The following is a 17,735-nucleotide window of genomic DNA, read 5'->3' on the forward strand; positions in this document are numbered from 1 at the left end:
TTCAAGAGAAATACAATAAAAAATTTAACATAAAATGTTTTAATCTTCTGAAAAGTTAAGATGAATACACACCAAATTAAAAACGTCTTGAGCCAATCTATGTTATTTTGCAAGACACAAAAATACAACAAATTTGATTTAAATTAAGCAAAGTGAATTTTTATTTAAAATAAACATAAATACAGAAGAAAACTTACTAAACAATAATCAAAGGAAAGGAAACCAAAAGGAATCTGCGAATTAAAGACCTACAAAGGCCTTGGCCTGCTGTTCGCCCGCCTCCTTGAAGAGTTCCGCTGTCTTCAAAAGTTTGATGAAGCGCGGCGAGTACTCGGCGGACATGCGCTTCTCCAGGACCTCATCCAGACTGGCCTGCTTCAGGACCTCCTGCAGGCGGGCATTCCGCTGATGGCGCTCCGCGGAATCGGACAACTTCCTGAGGTAAACGAGATCCAGGAGCAGCTCGTCGCGCACTCCGGCTGCAGACTGCTGATCCTCCATCGACATATCCTCGTACTGGCGCAGCAGCTTCTTGACGATCCGCGACTTTTGGTTGATTTTACTAGAGTCGAGCAGACGGACATCCTGGCTAAAGTCCTCGGACAGGACACGCAGCGCGCTCTGTCTCTTCTCACGAATCTTCTGCTCTTCAGTCGACGTCTTGAGGATCAGGTCGTAGAACTCCTGGAGATCCGGGCGCAGGGGAATGCAGGCACGTCGGCGCACCTGCTGGTCAATAATATTACTGATGGCCTCCATGGTGTCCCGCACCATGTCCTCCGTCTGGCGGAGATAGTTCTCGCTCTTGTCGTTCCGGATCTGGTAGAAGTTCTTGGGCTGCTTCTGCGAGCACTTGCGATTCCTCTCAAGAACGGCCAACAGCCGATCCATGCCCGGATCATTGCCAACCGCCTCGAAGACGGCCGACACAATGTCCTCGGAAATCTTGCCCGTGATCAGCTTCTCGTAGCTATTCGACAGGCTCTCATCGTTTTCTGTTCGGGGTCGATTGCTGTTGGAAAGAAATCAGTTAGGTAAATAAGAGTTATCTTCTAAGCACAGTCTTCTATTATTGTGAACTACATCAAACACAAAATAACGAAAGGTTCAGTATTAATAAGACACACTTCTTGAAATTAAACTTATACAGTATTTTTTTTTATTAAAGTATAAGTATTAGTTCAACACTTAATAGTAAAGCCCCTATACTTTTTATTTTCAATTCTATACTCAAAAGTCTAAAACTGAACTCTAAGGTCTTATTTTTAAACCAAATAAGTTTTTTTTTGATCCTTTCGTGTTTTTAATTTAATACTCATATTATTGAGAAATTGTTTTTACTTAATAGTTAAAAATTCATGAACCAATTGCTTAGTTTCTATGACAATTAATTTTTTGATTTAAGTTTTTTATGCAAGCTCATATAAAATACCTTAGTGACATAACAATACAGGCTCAAAAAATGTATGATAATAAGAACACAGATTGAAGAAAAGGTTATGTTAATAATAAAATTACACTCAGAAAACTAAATTTCTTGGTTTTAGGAAAAATTGACTGAATTTTAGGAATAATTCCTTTAATGTGAGCCTTCCATATAAAATGTAAGAAGCATTACCTAAAAATACTCTAAATCATTGCAATTTCAGCGTTGTTATACACTTGTATTAGATTTCTTTGTAACAAGGACATTTTTGTATAACTAGCACAAGCTTAACTCATGAAATCCTTACAACTCACCACTGGCCAGTTGCTTCAAGTCGTTCTTTGGATGCTACTCTTGGTGTTTCTTTTGGATCTATTTTTGGCGCTACTTTCGCAGTCCCTTTGTGCGCTTCTTGAGGAGTATGTTTGGACTGGCTCTTTCCGCTCCATTTTATGATAGGCCTTTTCAGATGACCTTCTTGCTTCCTCAAGTTCCCCTTTCCATTTTTTGGTTGCCACTCCCCGCCCTTATTATCTGTGGACTCCTCAACCACCTGGCGGATATATCTCTCCTCCGTGTCTTCCAAATCATCTAGGTTATTATCCCATTGCGCAGAATTTCCATAGAGTTGACCATCATCGATATCGTGATTTGATCCTGGATGCAGCCTCTTATAATTTGGTAGCAAGCTTATGGATCCATTGCCGTAAAACTGTTTCGTTTTCGGATCGCCACATAAATTGGCATTGATGGAGACGTTGAGCTTCATGGCACCCGGCTGAATGCAAACACCATCCGATGAAGTGGTGCTGGGGGCTGAGGTGGTGCTGGGGGCTGAGGTGGTGCTGGGGGCTGAAGTGGTGCTGGGGGCTGAGGTGGTGATGGAAGTGTTGTTGATGAAAGTGGAAGTGGTTGCCTCTAAAGTTGTGCAATTTGGGGGCAAACTCGGATCCGTAGATACATTCGCAACAGGGAGAGGTGAAGTAGTGGTGATGGGCACACATCTGGGATCTATGGTGGTGGCGGTTGCCATCGCCGCCAAGAAGGGATCGCTCTTCACTTGCTTGTTGAAAAAGGGTCCAAAATATCGATGAATTCCAAAGGATTTTACTGGTGGCGACACTGGCTTGATGGGCAGTTGTTGCTGTTGCAATGGTTGCTGTTGCGGCAGATATTGCTGCTGTTGCGGTCGATATTGCTGCTGTTGCGGTCGATATTGCTGCTGTACGGGCGATGGTTGCTGAACTACTGGAGTTTGTGGGACAGGCTGCTGCTGCTGTTGTGGTGACTTCATATTCTGCATTTTTTGCAACTCATTGAAAAAGTGGGTTAAATTAAAACTGGCCTGAAAATTGGATTGATGACGTTGTCGGTTTAGATCTGGATGTTGCTGCTGAACTGGGTGCTGTTGTTGCTGCTGCTGCTGTTGTTGCAGCGGTTGCTGTTGTTGCTGCAGTTGCTGCTGTTGCACTTGCTGAGGCTGCTGTTGCTGCATTTGATATACCGCATTGGGTCGCTGATTCATCATGGGCACCAGATCCCTAGTGGGATCGTAGATATTCGTCAGGGAATCGTCATCATGGGCGGCTTCCAGTTCATCATAATGTGCCAGCAATTCGTGACTTGGATAGGACTTTCCACCCGCATCCTCGGCATCTGGTGTGAGCAAGCCATTGCCCAAGGTGCCAAAATGAACACGATTCCCATTGTGGTCTTCAAAATCATCCAGTAGATGAACGAAACGCTTGGCCATTACATGTTGTTGCCGGAGTTCTGGTTGCTGCTGTTGCTCCTTGTCCTCCAACGATCGCTTGGATCTTCTGTTCTGTCTGCGGAGTCGACGAAGCCTCGTTTGCCGCTTGCCACGATTCTTGTCCAGCGACAATTCGTTGGCCAACAGCTTGACCACCGCATCGGGATTTACTTTTGGAGCCGATGCCGCCGCCTCCTTGGACTCAACTTTATTGGCTGCCTCGCACTCTGATTTCTCCTCTGCTGGCTCCTGAAGCTTTAGCTTGATGTTGACTTTCACAATGCTGTCATCCGTTTCCGGCTTTGCGCCCTCCTCGGATTTGCAATCCGTTTCGCCGTCGGAGTTGCCGTCATGGTTGTCGGCGGCTTCGTTGGCTTCAGGACTTTCACGTTTCTCCAGATTGTCTTTGCTTTCGGAACTTATGGCCAGTTCAGCATCGCCATTGGAGTGCAGTTCACTAATGGTGTTTAAAGTAAGGGGCATCTCACCTTTTAAAGGCAATTCTGATTTGACCTCTGCTGCAGTTAAAGTGTCAGCTTTAGCAGTAGCCTCTACTTTAATGGGCTGCATATCCCCTATAGCCTTCTTCGCTTCACGTTTTTTTTTAGTCTCTAGAGTATCCACTAACTTGCCTTCAACGATTGATGCATCAGCTTCAATTTTAATTTCTGACTTACCCAAAGCTTCCTCATCTAACTTGACTTGGTCACTCAAGTCACCCAACTTAATGTCCTTGCTTGAATGCCCTTTTCCTTCCTTAATGTCCAATAAGCCAGTTTTAAGAGCCATTTCACGATCGGAAATGCTTTGCCCCTCTTCAACTTCATTGGTTGATGGTAACGATTGCTCTCCTAGAGGTAATGCAGCTCCCAAGTCCGATAGATCGTTGACTTTCATACGAGGTGCAACCAAATGTGGTTCTCTTTTGAACCGGTCCAAGTCGATGGGCATGCGATTGCTCCTCTCGTAATCCCGCACACTGGTCATTTGTCGCTGATTGAGGGGGTGAAAGCGATCGTACTGGGGCACTCGGTAGTCGTAACTTTGGGGCAACTCCATCATTTGATTTTGATTCATATCCATGCCGGTATTGACGGGCTGCAAGTACTCCAAGTTTTCGTTCGGCGTCATTAAGCTATTGCCGCCCAATCGCTGATCTTCAACTTCGATATCCTGATTGGTATCGAACTGTTGCTGCAGCTGTTGCTGCAGCTGTTGATGCTGCTGTTGCTGCTGCTGCTGCTGTTGTTCCTCCAGCTCCCTCCTCCGCATCATGTCGTCCACCTTTTGGTGACGATGCATGTCCAACAGGGCGTTACTGGGCAGTGAGGGACCGAGTCCCTTGAGCATCAAACGACTGCTGGTTTTGAGCTTGATCTCGTTCATGGGATTGAAGCCAGTGCAAGAGCTGCGCTTCTGTTGCTTGAGAGGAGTTATAGCAATGAGGCCAGGTCTGGAGATCTTCGAGGACTTCTCCGAGGCATCCTGTTCGATCTTGGAGAGCTTGTAGTTGGCCTCGTGGGCCAGCTTGTTGGACGTGGCATGGGGAAAGGCCAGCCGGTTGAGGGTACTTTCGTAGACGCCATCCGGAATGGGGGCATTGCCAAACTCTGGCAACTTCTCAGCCCAACTACTATCCGCCTCATTCAGGTGAACCTCCTTGGACTTCTCCGCCTTCCTGGCCTCCAGACTCTCCTGGTCATTTAGCAGCTGCTGCACCTGCTTCAACCTTACGTCCAGATTGCTGAGACCACTGTCCTGCGGATTTAAATGGCTCTTAGTAACCTGGTACTTGCGAACTATGTTATCATCGCTTACTTCCTTGTACTTGAGCTTTACCTTGCCCATCTCGGTGCGCTCCATGGCCTGGGCATGCTGGTCGTTGATCTTCTTGGCCAGCGATCGCTCCTGTTTGCCGCACCTACCCTTTTGGTTGGCATTCTCTTGGCTCTTGGCCATGTCCGCCTGGATGTTGCGGAACCAGGCGTCCGCCGCCTCCTGCAGCACACGCTCCTCCTCCTCCTCCTCATCGGCCTTTGCTTTGGCGTCACCGACCGTGGCCTGGGCAAAGTTGGCCAGCATGTCGTCGATGGAGTCGCGCCGATCCCGACACTGCTGCTGCTGCGGATTGGCCAGCTCCTGCAGTCCGCCATAGGAGGACTTCAGTTCCTGCAACTCGGGTCGAGCCAGCTCCACCGCCCGGCTGAAGCTGAGCAACTTGTCGCTGCCCACCGAAGGGTTCCCCTGCTCCCGCCTTTCGTCTCCGCTCGACATTTGTTGGGAGGAACCATGCCCACTGAACACCATCAGCGCCCACCAGAATTGGAGGAAAATCATCTCGTATTGGGGATTTGGTTTTCTTGAAATAAAAATGGGATTTCCGTACGATTCAAAACTCTCTATCTCGGCCTGCTTTTTTTTGTTTTAATTTTAAGAAAAATTCAAAAGTAAATTGAGCATTTCAACAACCAATGAAAAAAGCGCCTATTAATTTAAAGTATCATTTGTTTAAAAATTAATCGAGCAGTAAAGCTTGTTTTAAGCAACAAAGAAGTCACAATCAATATTTATTTTAAAACTGTTATTATTGACATAACTTTACTTTAGTCTTGGAGGGAGGTAGTCAATATTAACATCATGACTTTCAATTCAATTTATTTGTATAACATTGATTAACTTTGGATGATAGAAACTCGCTGCAAATTTGATGATGCGACAAATAAACATACACATAAAATTACAATTTTTATATGTTTTGGATATCTTCAAAATTAAATAATTTATCATATTTTCCCTTAAAAATAAAATATGATGACTTTACAAAACCCTTGGTGCCTTTGTCTTTTAATGGGGAAACTTATATACCATTGTTAAATATTATTTGGCGTGTGGCTGGAACAACAAGTTTTGCTTCCCCATTGCTGGCCACAACCTAGTCGAACTCGATGGGGTTCCGGGGCACTGGGAGTCGAGTCTTTTACGTTGTGGCGCTGTGGCAACAGGTGTCTGCGGCACAACTTTGACAACTTGGCCCGATAAGAGTCGCAATGTCACCAGTCCAACTCCCCCCGTCCAGTCCCGTCCCGCCCCCCAAGTGACACGCCCCCTCATTCCGCCCAGAGGGGAACTGCTGTATTGTGTCAAGTTTTTGCATACGTACGACGACTGCGCCGGCGGCTTCCGACAGCTGTTTAACATGAGATGTCCTTTGTTGCCCGCCCACACGCACACACACACACACACACACTATCCTGATCCTGGCACAAGGGGTAAATGATTCCACTCCCACTCCAACTCCCAGCGGGAATATTGTTTCCTCGCCCATGTAAATCAGATTTTTGTTTTATACCAAAACTTTTGCCAATGGAAGTGGAAATGGAAATGGAATGGGAATGGGAATGCGCAGCGACAATAACATTTCCTATTTCCTTCTGTCGCTGCGAGTGTGTTATCCTGCATGTTGTCAATGCCAAAGTCAGCACAATGCGCCGCTCGAAATAATTGAAAATAATCAAACATTCAGTGGGAGCAACTGCAGCAGCAACCAGGCATCGTGGCATCCAGGCATCCAAGCATCCAGGCATCGAGAGCACCCAGGAGCAATGGCAACATCAACACCAGCAGCAGCAGCACAGGCAGAACTAATGTAATTAGCGGGCACAGAGCGCATTCGCTTTTGATTAAAAGTTTTACCATCCACCATCCACTCACTTGGTAATCCAGTGAACAACACAATGAAGCAATATGAATAAACGCATTGTGTGTTGTTTAGTTTGTAAAATTATCAGGAGGGAATGGGCGATCCGTTTTCCCTTGGTTATATAACCAAAGATGCTGCTAACGAAGTTAAGGCAGGCTTTTTATTTCTATCACAAGTGGGAACTACAGTTTTCCTTTTGACTGACAGAGTTCATTGTTTAGAAAAGTCTTGATAACTCCATTTAAATTTGATTTAGGTTTCTTAGCAAACCCTCAGAGGTAATTAATGTTCAAAGAATTTTTTGTGAATGTGCTTTTAAAAAGTCTTAAAATTATGAATAACTTTTATTTTGAGTATAAAAAAATATATATAAATATATTAAAAAAATCTATTATGGTTTTTTTTATAGAAGTAGGGAGAAAAGCCACTTAAATCACCAGGGACTTGAAATTTCTTTAAATGGTTTTCAGTGAAAAGGATCAGAAAGACTTTAGAGCCGAAAATATATTGTTGCTTACTATTAGAAACACGTTTAATAGCAAATAACAATTGCTAGAAAAATTTTTTAATTTGGGAAGCTCACTTTTCTCCATTCGAACGACTTTTTGGGACCTCAAAGTATTCAATATTTATATTATGTATACGCATGCCTCACTAGATTTTGCTAGCCAAAATAGCTGGTTTCAGTATTGACAAACTGCGGCAAATTCTCTCCACAGATTAGCCTATAGTTCACCGCCAAAGAATGTCGGATTAATCTCACGCAAAATGCGTCAAACGCCGCTGGCCAATAAACAATATAGCGATAATTTTGCGGCTTGTAATTAAATTACTTAGCCGGTCGCAGTGACAGGACACAGTACACAGTATGCGCTGGGCAAATCCTTTCAACAGGCCCGCGAAGTACCGATGTGGCTGAGCCCGGGGACATATTTCCATAAAGCCACCGCAGCCACCGCTGTCAATATGCGGATTAACGCATCAATTAAATGGCGGGGGGAAAGGGACGAGAGCTGGACATGGATATATATATTCAGGGGAGGCTAGCTGTTGCTTGCAGCGACAAAAATTTCATTTCGCCGGGTAATTTAATTAATTGCAGAATTTCACAATCAGGCCGAAGCTGGCTGGTAAAAACAATTTGAATTCCGCTTCAGCACTCCCGCTCTCCGGCCGTAATCCCCATAATCCCCGATTCTATTCGTCGCATTTATGATGTGCATGAAGTGCAAATTCAACCATTGCCGCTCATTTCCCGGACATTGGGCAACTAAATTAATTCGATAATTGACTTCCACTGCCTCGCCGGGTAGCATTGTCATCCCTTCCGGATCTCAAGCTCCAGAGGCCAAAGACCGTGACCATGAACCGTTCGTCGCCTCCACGGATGCTGCTCGTTTACTTTTTTATGGGCGGCGCACACAGAAAACATAAAAACGTCTGTTGCGTGTTGCATATGGAAAATTGCCAAAAGTCGGACCGAAAAAAAATGCGAGCCCAAGGAAAGAAGTCGCAAGCGGAATTGTTGCAAAGCAGTAAAGGCCAGGCTAATGGCAATGGCATGACAGCCGGAAGAGACGGACAAGAAAACATGTTCGGGCGGCCAAGTCAGAATCAAGGAGCAATGAGCAATGAACAAGGAGCAATGAGCAAGGAGCAAGGAGCAAAGAGCTGGCAGTCCGGACAGAAAGTTTTTATAGTTGTGCAAGTGCATGTGATTGCTTTATGAGCTCCAGATGAAGTTGCCGGCACGTCCGTGGCCCTGCTGTCATTTAGTTAATTATAAGCAATTAGCAGCGGATGTTGCCAACGGGGAATTAAATATTAAGCGCCTAAATGCAACCATTGCATATTATCGGTCACGAGCGAAACATTCTCCAAATGGTTCACCACCTCAATTTGAATTGTTTGATTGGTAAGATAAAAGGGGTGGCACTAATCCGAACTATAATATATTGCGTTCCAATTGCAACATAATTAACTTTGGGTAGAGATAACAAAATTATTTATTTAAGTGGCTTATCAACAATAAGTATTATACGTATTACTTATTTTGTGAAATTCTCTTTCACACAAATACTTTTTATTTATTTTGGACTTTTTTGATTTATAGTTTTCTAAATATTTTCTCTTGTTACTCTAAACCTGCCAATTATTCAATCTACATTGTATATTGCATTTCAAATAATAATTTTTATGACTAAAAAAACCTATTCCTCAAAAATGTTTTTTAAATTAGAGAGAGAGTTAAGACATAAAATAAAACCAACTAAGAATATACAAAGAAGAATATATACACTACACTATACATACACTAAACAGGGTCGAAAATGTCTCCCTCACTGCGTTGCAAATTTTTGACTAAAATTATACAACTCTTTGAAAGGGTATACGAAAACTTTTGCTTAAAATAAAAACACTTACAAAGATCCTATTTCATTTAATTTAACCCCTTAAAACAAATTTGATATTCCAACAATGAATTTAAAGCTCTAGGATAAGTTTCGATAAATTTTACTTTCGGATACACTGTTAAATAAGCAACTAATTAAAGATCAATAGCCTGAAAGTAACGTAAAAGTTACATTAAGAAAAACAATCTCTCAGAATTCAGATCATCTGCCCAATCTCTCGGCAGAAGTGGCTGCCTGGTAATAAAATAAACCATTTTACTGCTGTTGACTCATTTGAGAATTGTCTGTCTGCCTGCGTATGGGATTCGGGCTAAAGAAGTGCAACTAGATTCGCAGCAGAAGGCACAAGTAAAGGTAAGGACAGAGGTACTGGTGGAAAGAAAGCAAGAGTCAGTGGCGGTGGCATTAATTTGTGCTATTTCCTAGAGGTTTCTCTGTGGGCCTCAAGGCAACGCGTAACCAGTTGAAGACGGTGTTGATGATGATGCCAGGATGCTCCAGCAACCAGAAACCCGCCAACCAGCTACCAACAGCAGCAGCAGCATTTGTGGCCATGATAAAAGTTGCATGAGCTTGCACTGGGTATTTTATGCTGCTTTCTACCGCCTGTTGCCTTGCTACTTGCTACTTGTACACATGAAACAATAGTTATATTTTTTAAAGTCATTTTTTGACAGTGACAAATTCTAGTGTTTATAAATATAATACAATATTTTTAATTAATACTCAATATATTAAGCACAGGCATTGACATCACTCATTCGCACTGTTGCCTTTGAACGACATTTTTAATATCCAAGGAGCAAACTTTTAAGCCAGAATGCTTTTTGGCATATGTTTCGTAGGAATAATTTTCTTGGTTTTCGAATAAAAGCGAATTAATTTATGAGAATTGCTGTAATGTAAATGAATTTTTTATTAAATATAAATTTAATTATTTGGCATTTCCTACAAAAGTTTAAAATCGGAAATTTATAAGAAAATACATATATAAAGTTGATGTGTCGAATACTTTATGATCTGGTTTCGTTGTCTGTACTGCTTTTACAGAAGAGGAGAAAAGTGAAAAAGCTACGGTCTTCGGCCAGTCAGACGCGTTCCCAAGTTGCAGTCAAATTTTCATTTTTCCACTCACGTATTTCGATTAAATTCTCATTTTGGTCATAATTTTCCAGTTTTTACGTTGGCCTCGGCATTAAATTGCAACTCGGCTCTCTGGGGCGGATGTGGGCCCCCACTCACTCCTCCTGCTGCTCACCTACTCGGTTGCTTTTCCGACCGTTGCTTCTCTTCTTTATGTGCGTTGCGTATCGAAGGCATCAAGTTCTCTGTCGGCGAATACATTTAGAAAATTAAAAGTTTTCCAGGCCCTACGAGCTTCAATAGTATCTGCAATTGTTTGCGCGCTCCTTCTTCCATAAATCAATTTGCAACGCGCAAGTTTTATTATGGCTGCATAAATCCGTTAACAAAGCCCCGGCCACCTGATGCCAGATTTCTATATGTGGTCGGCTAATTTGGCGCGGCACGCACACTTGGCTTATTCCCAATGAGCATTGAACGATGTCAGGTACAGAAACAGATACAGATACAAACACAACGGATACCGATATATGGCAGCGACAGTTGGCTTAGTTGGACAAAGCAACTTTTTGCGCGTAATAAATTGATAAATAGTCCAACGCATATACCTATATGTCCCAAAGGGGGTTTGTTTGCTGGCGAAAGGAAGAAGGAGGTAGTGCATCGCCGTTCAGCTGCCAAGTATGCAACAGTTTTCAATTGCCACTCGCTGGCAAGCTGACTGCAAAATGTAGCATACTCTTGGGCTGTGAAAAAAAAAAATTGAAATATGGTTTTGGATTGGGACTATAATCGATTTGGCTTAAACTTTGCTAATTTAGAGAATCTGAGTTCATAGACTGTTTACAATAAAACAAGAAGGTATTATAAAGCATATTTAACCTGTTAATACTGTAAGAAGAAATGTGTTTTGTTCTTAAATATTAATGCTCTAAAATGTTTTATAAAGCCCACCTTTAAATATGTATATGTTTTAAGTTTTGAAAATGTTTCATGTTTTTTTAAATAAATATTTGAATAAGACCATTTTTAAATCAAATTCCCATTAATATATGTAGTTTACGTAGCGAAAACAATTCGAAAGACCAACATTTTTCAATATATAAGCTAAATTTTGGACAATACATTTTTTAGCTAACAAAGTTGTCTTGGACAAGTTGTGTGTATAAAGAAAATATTAGTTTATTATATTGAAATTTTAGAATCTCAATTACTGATCGTATAGTTTACAGTTTATGCATAAATTTTTATGTTTATATATTTATTTTATTCTATTCAGCACAGTCTTGCCCTCAAACTGGTAACACAGCTAGGCTGAAATGGATCTTGGTAATCCCAGCTAAAGACGTCTTTATCAAACCGCGTAGTCAATCAAAAGTAAACATTTCAGCCCCAAACTCCTCGAAGGTTCCACAATTTCAGCATAATTCACGCGTACTCATCCGTCTGTTGTTTTTCGATTATGTCGCATTGTCTTGGCTTAAAGTTTTTCGGGGCCGGGACCAGACCAATGGCCAACGGGGAGCAGTCGAGTTGGCCAGCAACTCGGGATGTTGCCTGGAAATATTACAGCGATTCCTACTTATGCCTCAATTCGTTTGCCTTGTCACGGCGAGTGCACAAAGGAGGAGTTCGAGGATGGGATGCCATCCGAGCGACATGACAAAGGGGCGAAAAAGGAACACCCGGCGCATCCTTCGACCCATGCCTGTGCATCACAAAACATGACATGGCACGAGCCATTCCGTTTGTTTTTTCTATTCCCATTTTACAGCTGTCCATCCGTCCTCCGTTGGCCAAACAAATTTTTCTCTGTTTTTCGCTGCGATCCCTGAGTAAAATATTATGTTACCCGGCGACAAAGAAAGACGAAACTTTGACTATGGCTCTGGGCTAGAACGAAATGAAAAGGGCGCTAAAAGCGTATTTAAATGCATTTTCTATAAGCAAATTTGCCGGTTATGCATATGCAGCATAAACCGCACACAAGCAATTCATTAAGCGAACGCAACGCGGCGGCAGCGGCGGCGGTGGCGGTGGCAAATAGAAAATTACTGACAAAACACTGTCCGACAGTTTACGAGCCGCAGACACTGAACATCGAATGGCAGGAGCATATTTACAACCTTCAAATGCTTCATTTTATTGGTCTCGGAACGAACAAATGGCGCACAGGCCACATAGACACTGCTCCACCGCTAGCTGGGAAAAATTTTGCATAATTTATGTGGATGCCGCGCACACGGAAGGACTCCAAGGATTCGAAGGAAAACAACGCACGAGCACACGGCCAACTGATTTAAATGCAATTGCACTGAAGTATGTTGTCGAAGGAGTAGGCGAAGTCGAAGGCGAAGGCGAAGGCGGAGGATGGAGGGTCAAACGGGGGATATAGAGACATCTGCACGTGCAACCGGAAACATCCGGAGACCAGGCATCTCCTTCGCCGGGCAATTTCTTTTCATTTGCCAAGGTGTTGAGTTGCACCGACACCGACGTGGCCAAAAGCCAGCAGCTATAATGGCTTGGTCACAAGTGTCGTCTATTTGTCGCCGACCGGGGCACTGGCACTCCAGCTCCAGCTCCAGATCCTGGCCATCGTGGGCATCCTAGCCATCCTGGGCAGCCCAAGACAAACAACCGACAAATTTTGTGTATTTTGTGCATTCTTAAAATTGTCCAAATTTATGTGACACGCTGCGCCAATTGATCAGATTAAATAAACATGAGGGCAAACGAATCGAATTTGGCTGTGCGGCCAAAGACAATGCATGTGGCAGTCTCTATTTAAATGGCGCACCAACAGACTGGGTTATACAGTGGCTTGTGGATAAGGCAGACTGCCAGAAGGAACATACACAGAAAAAAATATCTGAAATTTCAGGTGCAATAATAGGAATCATTAGAAAATGTTAAAAACATTATGCAATTTTATTTCTAATAAGTGTTATAAATTTTTCTTTTTAGTTTCTTGTCATCTAAAAAATCGAATTATACAGCTCGTTTTTATCTTTGTAGGACCAAATCTAGGTAATTATGCAATATTTCGAACGGGTTTTATTGTAAACTGTTTTTTAAATTTTTTTTTTATTTTATATGTTATCAATATTTTTAGAAAAAATTTAATATTCTAAAATTATAAATTATAATTCATAATTTAAAATTATTTATGTCGTTCACACAACGTTCTTTTGATCTTTTGTAGAATTTAGCACATGTGTATGTGTGTGCATTTGAATTGCACCATTTCAAATTCAGTAAAATTATTATTTTTTTAACAGACCAATAAAATATAATTTAAATTAAGATATTAAAACAATTACCAAACAATATTTAAATTTCATTGAAAAATGAAATGAAGCCGTGCGAAAGAACCCAAAGTTTGCTTTTATTTAAAACTAATTAATCGGTCCAACGCATGTTTTTAATTTGAGCAAAAGGTCTATAAATTGTTTTCTTGCAATCCCCACAAATGGTTTCTCATAGCTAATATTCATTGTAGTTACAAATAAGTAACATGAGTTTCCTAGAAACAAGTTCTCGTTCAAATGCAATTTACTCAAGATGCAAGTATTTTGTTGCAAAGAAAGTTTGACAGTTTTATTCCAGTTGATGCAACTGAAAACGAGCTGTCAAAAATACCCATGCAGTAGTTATTCTTGTCATAAACTAATCACCATTTGTCAACAGTAATTCATCGCTTACAGGTAGTAAACTAGTTATTACAGCTTTTCCGAATAAGCGATCAAATATTCCAATAACTTCTAGGGTACAGGTAGATTGCTTCGATAGATTATGTAGATGTTTAATGGTCGGCTGCGGCAATCTTTTCAGAAATTCCCGATCGCACTCCCGCTGCAGTTCGGATTGTGACGTTGGGGAAATTCTGAGCGGTCGCTGTAAACAAGCCCAGTCAGATGCTAATTTGATAGGTATTTTTCAAGCTATAAATACTGGAAGCCAATAGCTTGCAGTTAGTTGAAGCTGGGCTTTGCAACAGATCACAATGAAATCGTTTGGACTAATTGCACTTGCTGTTTGCGGTGTTCTCTGCGTCGGTGAGACAGTTAAAATAAATAAATAATGATCAATGGAGTAAATGAATATTATCCTTGCAGCTGCAGAGCCGCAGCAAACCTACGACGGCCGCGATGGTCCTCATGTCTTTGGAACGCCGGGCAACCAAGTCTATATAAGGGGTCAAAACGAGGGCCCCTATACAGTGCCCGGAGTGGGCGGCCAGTTCCAGAACTCTCCGCAACGGGGTGAGCATGTGTACACCGATGAGCTGGGAAACACTTTTGTGAACCGAAAGAATCCAGGTGGCCCAGGTACAGTGGATGATTTAAATAGGCCCTCAAAGCTTATATTCTATTAATTTGAATATTTTTTTATTTTAGCTTCCCATTCCATTAGTGGTCCGAGCCTTTCGGCACAGAACTTGGGAAGCTCACGCCAAGATGCCCCTTACAGCGCTGCTGGAAATCCAAAACGTGGCCGTCGAAGTCCGAAAGTTTTTATACGCTTTGAGGATCGCTTCGGGAATTCTGAAAGATCGGACTTTCACCGCGTCCGTCGCAGTCCGCAGCTTGTGGTCTCCCGTCCGGATCGCACAGTCCTGGTTGGCAACGGTGGAGTGTACGTGCAACGCAGTCGCCGCAGTCCGCAGTTCCATGTTGAGCGGCCAGATCGCACTGTAGATTTTGGCAACGGCGGCTTCTCCGTTCAACGATTCCGCCGTAGTACTCTGGATGACAAGGAGCAGCCTTTTCAGCCCCGTTTCCGTCGCGGAATCAACGATGCCCGCGTCCAGGGCAGCAACTTTGTGGCCCGGGACGACCAAGCTGGTGTTTGGGATCGCAACGTTTCGGTTTGGAAGCGTCCGGATGGACGTACTGTTACCCTTGATAACAATGGAAATGCCATCGTTTCCGGACGGAGAGGTACCCAGCGCGTAAGTACTCTAGCTCATTTAACCAGTCTAACCCTATCTAACGTATTCATTGTTTTTTTTTTCAGTACTCCTAAAAAGGTTCCAAATCAATAACTCTTTAGACTTTGTAACATAAACAATTTGTTACTATGTATATGCTAGTTAAATCACATGATATCTAAATATAAAAAAAATATCCCAAAAAAACTTTATACGTTAGCGAACACGAGTTTGGTTTGGGCTGCACTTGTGACTGCAAGTTTGGTTAAATTAAGGGTAGATTTCACCTTGAGTGAATAGGTTGCATATGTTGAATATGTCTATAGAGAACAGGAGTGACCAGAGCACTGGGTGAGATTCCTTAGCCTTAGCGAATATAGAGCTCGTTCGATGGGCAGCAGATCGTAGGCTATGTTTGTCATTTGAAACTGGTCCAGCTGCAGATCGTAGGCCTCCAAGTAGTTCTGAAATATAAGACAAGATATAGATACTCCAAGTAATTTTGTATCCACTAATCTACCTCATTGTCGCGAAACTCGCAGTAAACGCGATCCTCCCGGTGGCGAATATTTCGCAGGCAGGCATAGGTGTTGTTCCACGAATCCTGGCAATGGCATTCCGCCTCCGGTGAGCACTGTGCCAGCCGATCCTGCTTCGCCCAAGGACATTCGGGATTGTAGGTGGCCACGTTGCCCTCACCCCAGTATTCGATTAGCAGGGATCGTTCGAAAAACGGAATCCTCCGCTCTTTACTCAGTAGAATCTCGTGAAACGATTGTCCATCCATGTAGGCGGGGGTGCTGACGTTGGCCCACGCCAATATGGTGGGTGCCAAGTCCACCAAGCTGACGGCAGTGTCCACATGGCTCTCGGGTGCGATTCCAGGTCCCCGGATTAGCAGCGGTATGCCAATATCCGTTTCGTATGGCTGTCGCTTGTCAAACGGCTGTGCGAACTGTCCCACATGGTAGCCATTGTCCGAGGTGTAAACGACGTAGGTGTTGTCCAGCGATTGTGTCTCATTTAGCACGCCCACCAAAGTGGCCACCAGCTCGTCCACCGCCAGCAGCGATTCCCAGCGCTTTTGGAAATACTTGTCTATGGTGTCGATTGTCTCATTGGACAGCGGGCGGGATGCTCGAACCAACCAGTGTTTATCTGTGATTGTTTTTTTTTGTATTTTAATTCTACAGTACTTTATTTTAGAATGTTCAAACTTACCCTGTCGAACCTCATTAAAGCTGGGCGTTCGCAAGGCTTTTATGTGGGAGAAGACGCCCTCGTGTCGCGGAGCAGGAGTGAAAGGTGCATGGGCTGCCGGCGGAGCCACCATGGCGAAGAAGGGCTGTCCATTCCCAACTCCTTGAGATTGGGTGGCGTTCCTCAGGAAATCCACCGCACGATCCCTTAACAGATCGGTCAGATATGTTGACTCGTAGTGCACGTTTCCGGAATTCTCACGCAATGTATAATTGTAGTACCGGGAGTTGCCATGAAGGCCGTAGAACTGGTTCCATCCCTTGGGCACATCGCCGGCGCCCCAGTACTCGTTCAAGTACTTCCCGCCGAAGAAGGTGTTGTATCCGTTCTGCTGCAGGATGTGCGGCAGAGCACGGGGCTCCAGGGCCCTCCTCCAGTGCGGTCCGTAGCAGCCACCGCTCACGGAATTGTTCCGGGTGCCGTGGTTGTGCGCATACATCCCCGTGAGCAGACTCGTCCGAGCCGGACAGCAGATGGGTGTGGGCGTGAAGGCGTTGTGGAACAGGGCGCCTCCGTAGCCCAGCAGCTGGATCGTCTGCTCCATGGGAAACATTCCGCGCAGCTCCACATCCTGATCGTCGCTCAGGATCAGCAGGATGTTGGGTAATGTTGCTGTGGCGGCATTTCCCAGGCACGCAAGGATCAATGCATTTAGGAGGGTTAAGCCGGCCTGCAGGGATTGGCGGATGAGTAGATGGCTAGGATTGTTCTGTATTTACGCACCATGGAGCTAAGCCCAATTTTCTTTTGTTGACATGAAAAGTATGCGATAACAAAACCCGGCTTAAGATTTTAGGGTTGGAGCGCCCAAACGATCGTTTAGCATTAATTGGCGGTTTTAAATAGTGTTGCCGTTTTAACCTTTTCCCAGTCAGATCTGTTTTTTTTATTTTTTGAAAATATTTAAAACTGTAAAACAACTGTTGAACGAAAAACTATAGTTTTTAAATTTATAAGTAGTATATTTTATTCATCATCAAATAATTAAAGTAGCGAAAGAAACATTTACTTCTAAAAAAGGGGATAAAACATCATTTATGTGAAGTTGTGCCGTAATTAACCCACATTTCAAAAAACGCATATTTTCACTTAACTATACATTCCCGATGTAACGCTTTTTTTTTACTGATCTTAGATTATATTTTAAAGTCTCAAAATTAATAAAG

General features: G+C 43.2%; 3 protein-coding genes across 4 annotated transcripts; 1 reads left to right on the top strand and 2 right to left on the bottom strand.

Moving 5' to 3' along the window:
* Window positions 1–76: 76 nt before the first annotated feature.
* On the bottom strand, window positions 77–5,579 carry LOC108149049 (interaptin). 2 transcript variants are annotated; one of them, XM_041709893.1, is made up of 3 exons: window positions 4,998–5,578; window positions 1,741–4,937; window positions 79–1,012 (listed from the first exon to the last, which is right to left on the bottom strand). In XM_041709893.1, the coding sequence occupies exons 1-3, from the start codon at window positions 5,514–5,516 to the stop codon at window positions 241–243; spliced, it is 4,488 nt and encodes a 1,495-aa protein (XP_041565827.1). In that variant the 5' UTR covers window positions 5,517–5,578; the 3' UTR covers window positions 79–240. The 2 variants fall into 2 exon arrangements, with proteins under 2 accessions (XP_017131880.1, XP_041565827.1); XM_017276391.2 differs by having other exon boundaries at window positions 77–1,012; window positions 1,741–5,579.
* An 8,740-nt stretch (window positions 5,580–14,319) lies between these two features.
* Window positions 14,320–15,446, top strand: LOC108149133 (immune-induced peptides). Its single transcript, XM_017276537.2, has 4 exons — window positions 14,320–14,434; window positions 14,495–14,707; window positions 14,777–15,330; window positions 15,396–15,446. Exons 1-4 carry the CDS (start codon window positions 14,383–14,385, stop codon window positions 15,402–15,404), a joined length of 828 nt encoding a protein of 275 aa, XP_017132026.2. The 5' UTR covers window positions 14,320–14,382; the 3' UTR covers window positions 15,405–15,446.
* LOC108149132 (N-acetylglucosamine-6-sulfatase-like) lies at window positions 15,434–17,383 on the bottom strand. Its single transcript, XM_017276536.1, has 4 exons — window positions 17,293–17,383; window positions 16,531–17,239; window positions 15,830–16,467; window positions 15,434–15,773 (listed from the first exon to the last, which is right to left on the bottom strand). Exons 1-4 carry the CDS (start codon window positions 17,293–17,295, stop codon window positions 15,630–15,632), a joined length of 1,494 nt encoding a protein of 497 aa, XP_017132025.1. The 5' UTR covers window positions 17,296–17,383; the 3' UTR covers window positions 15,434–15,629.
* Window positions 17,384–17,735: the final 352 nt, after the last annotated feature.

This window comes from Drosophila elegans, unplaced genomic scaffold, assembly GCF_018152505.1.
Source record: "Drosophila elegans isolate 14027-0461.03 unplaced genomic scaffold, ASM1815250v1 contig_520, whole genome shotgun sequence".
In the NCBI taxonomy this organism is placed as follows: Eukaryota; Metazoa; Arthropoda; class Insecta; order Diptera; family Drosophilidae; genus Drosophila; species Drosophila elegans.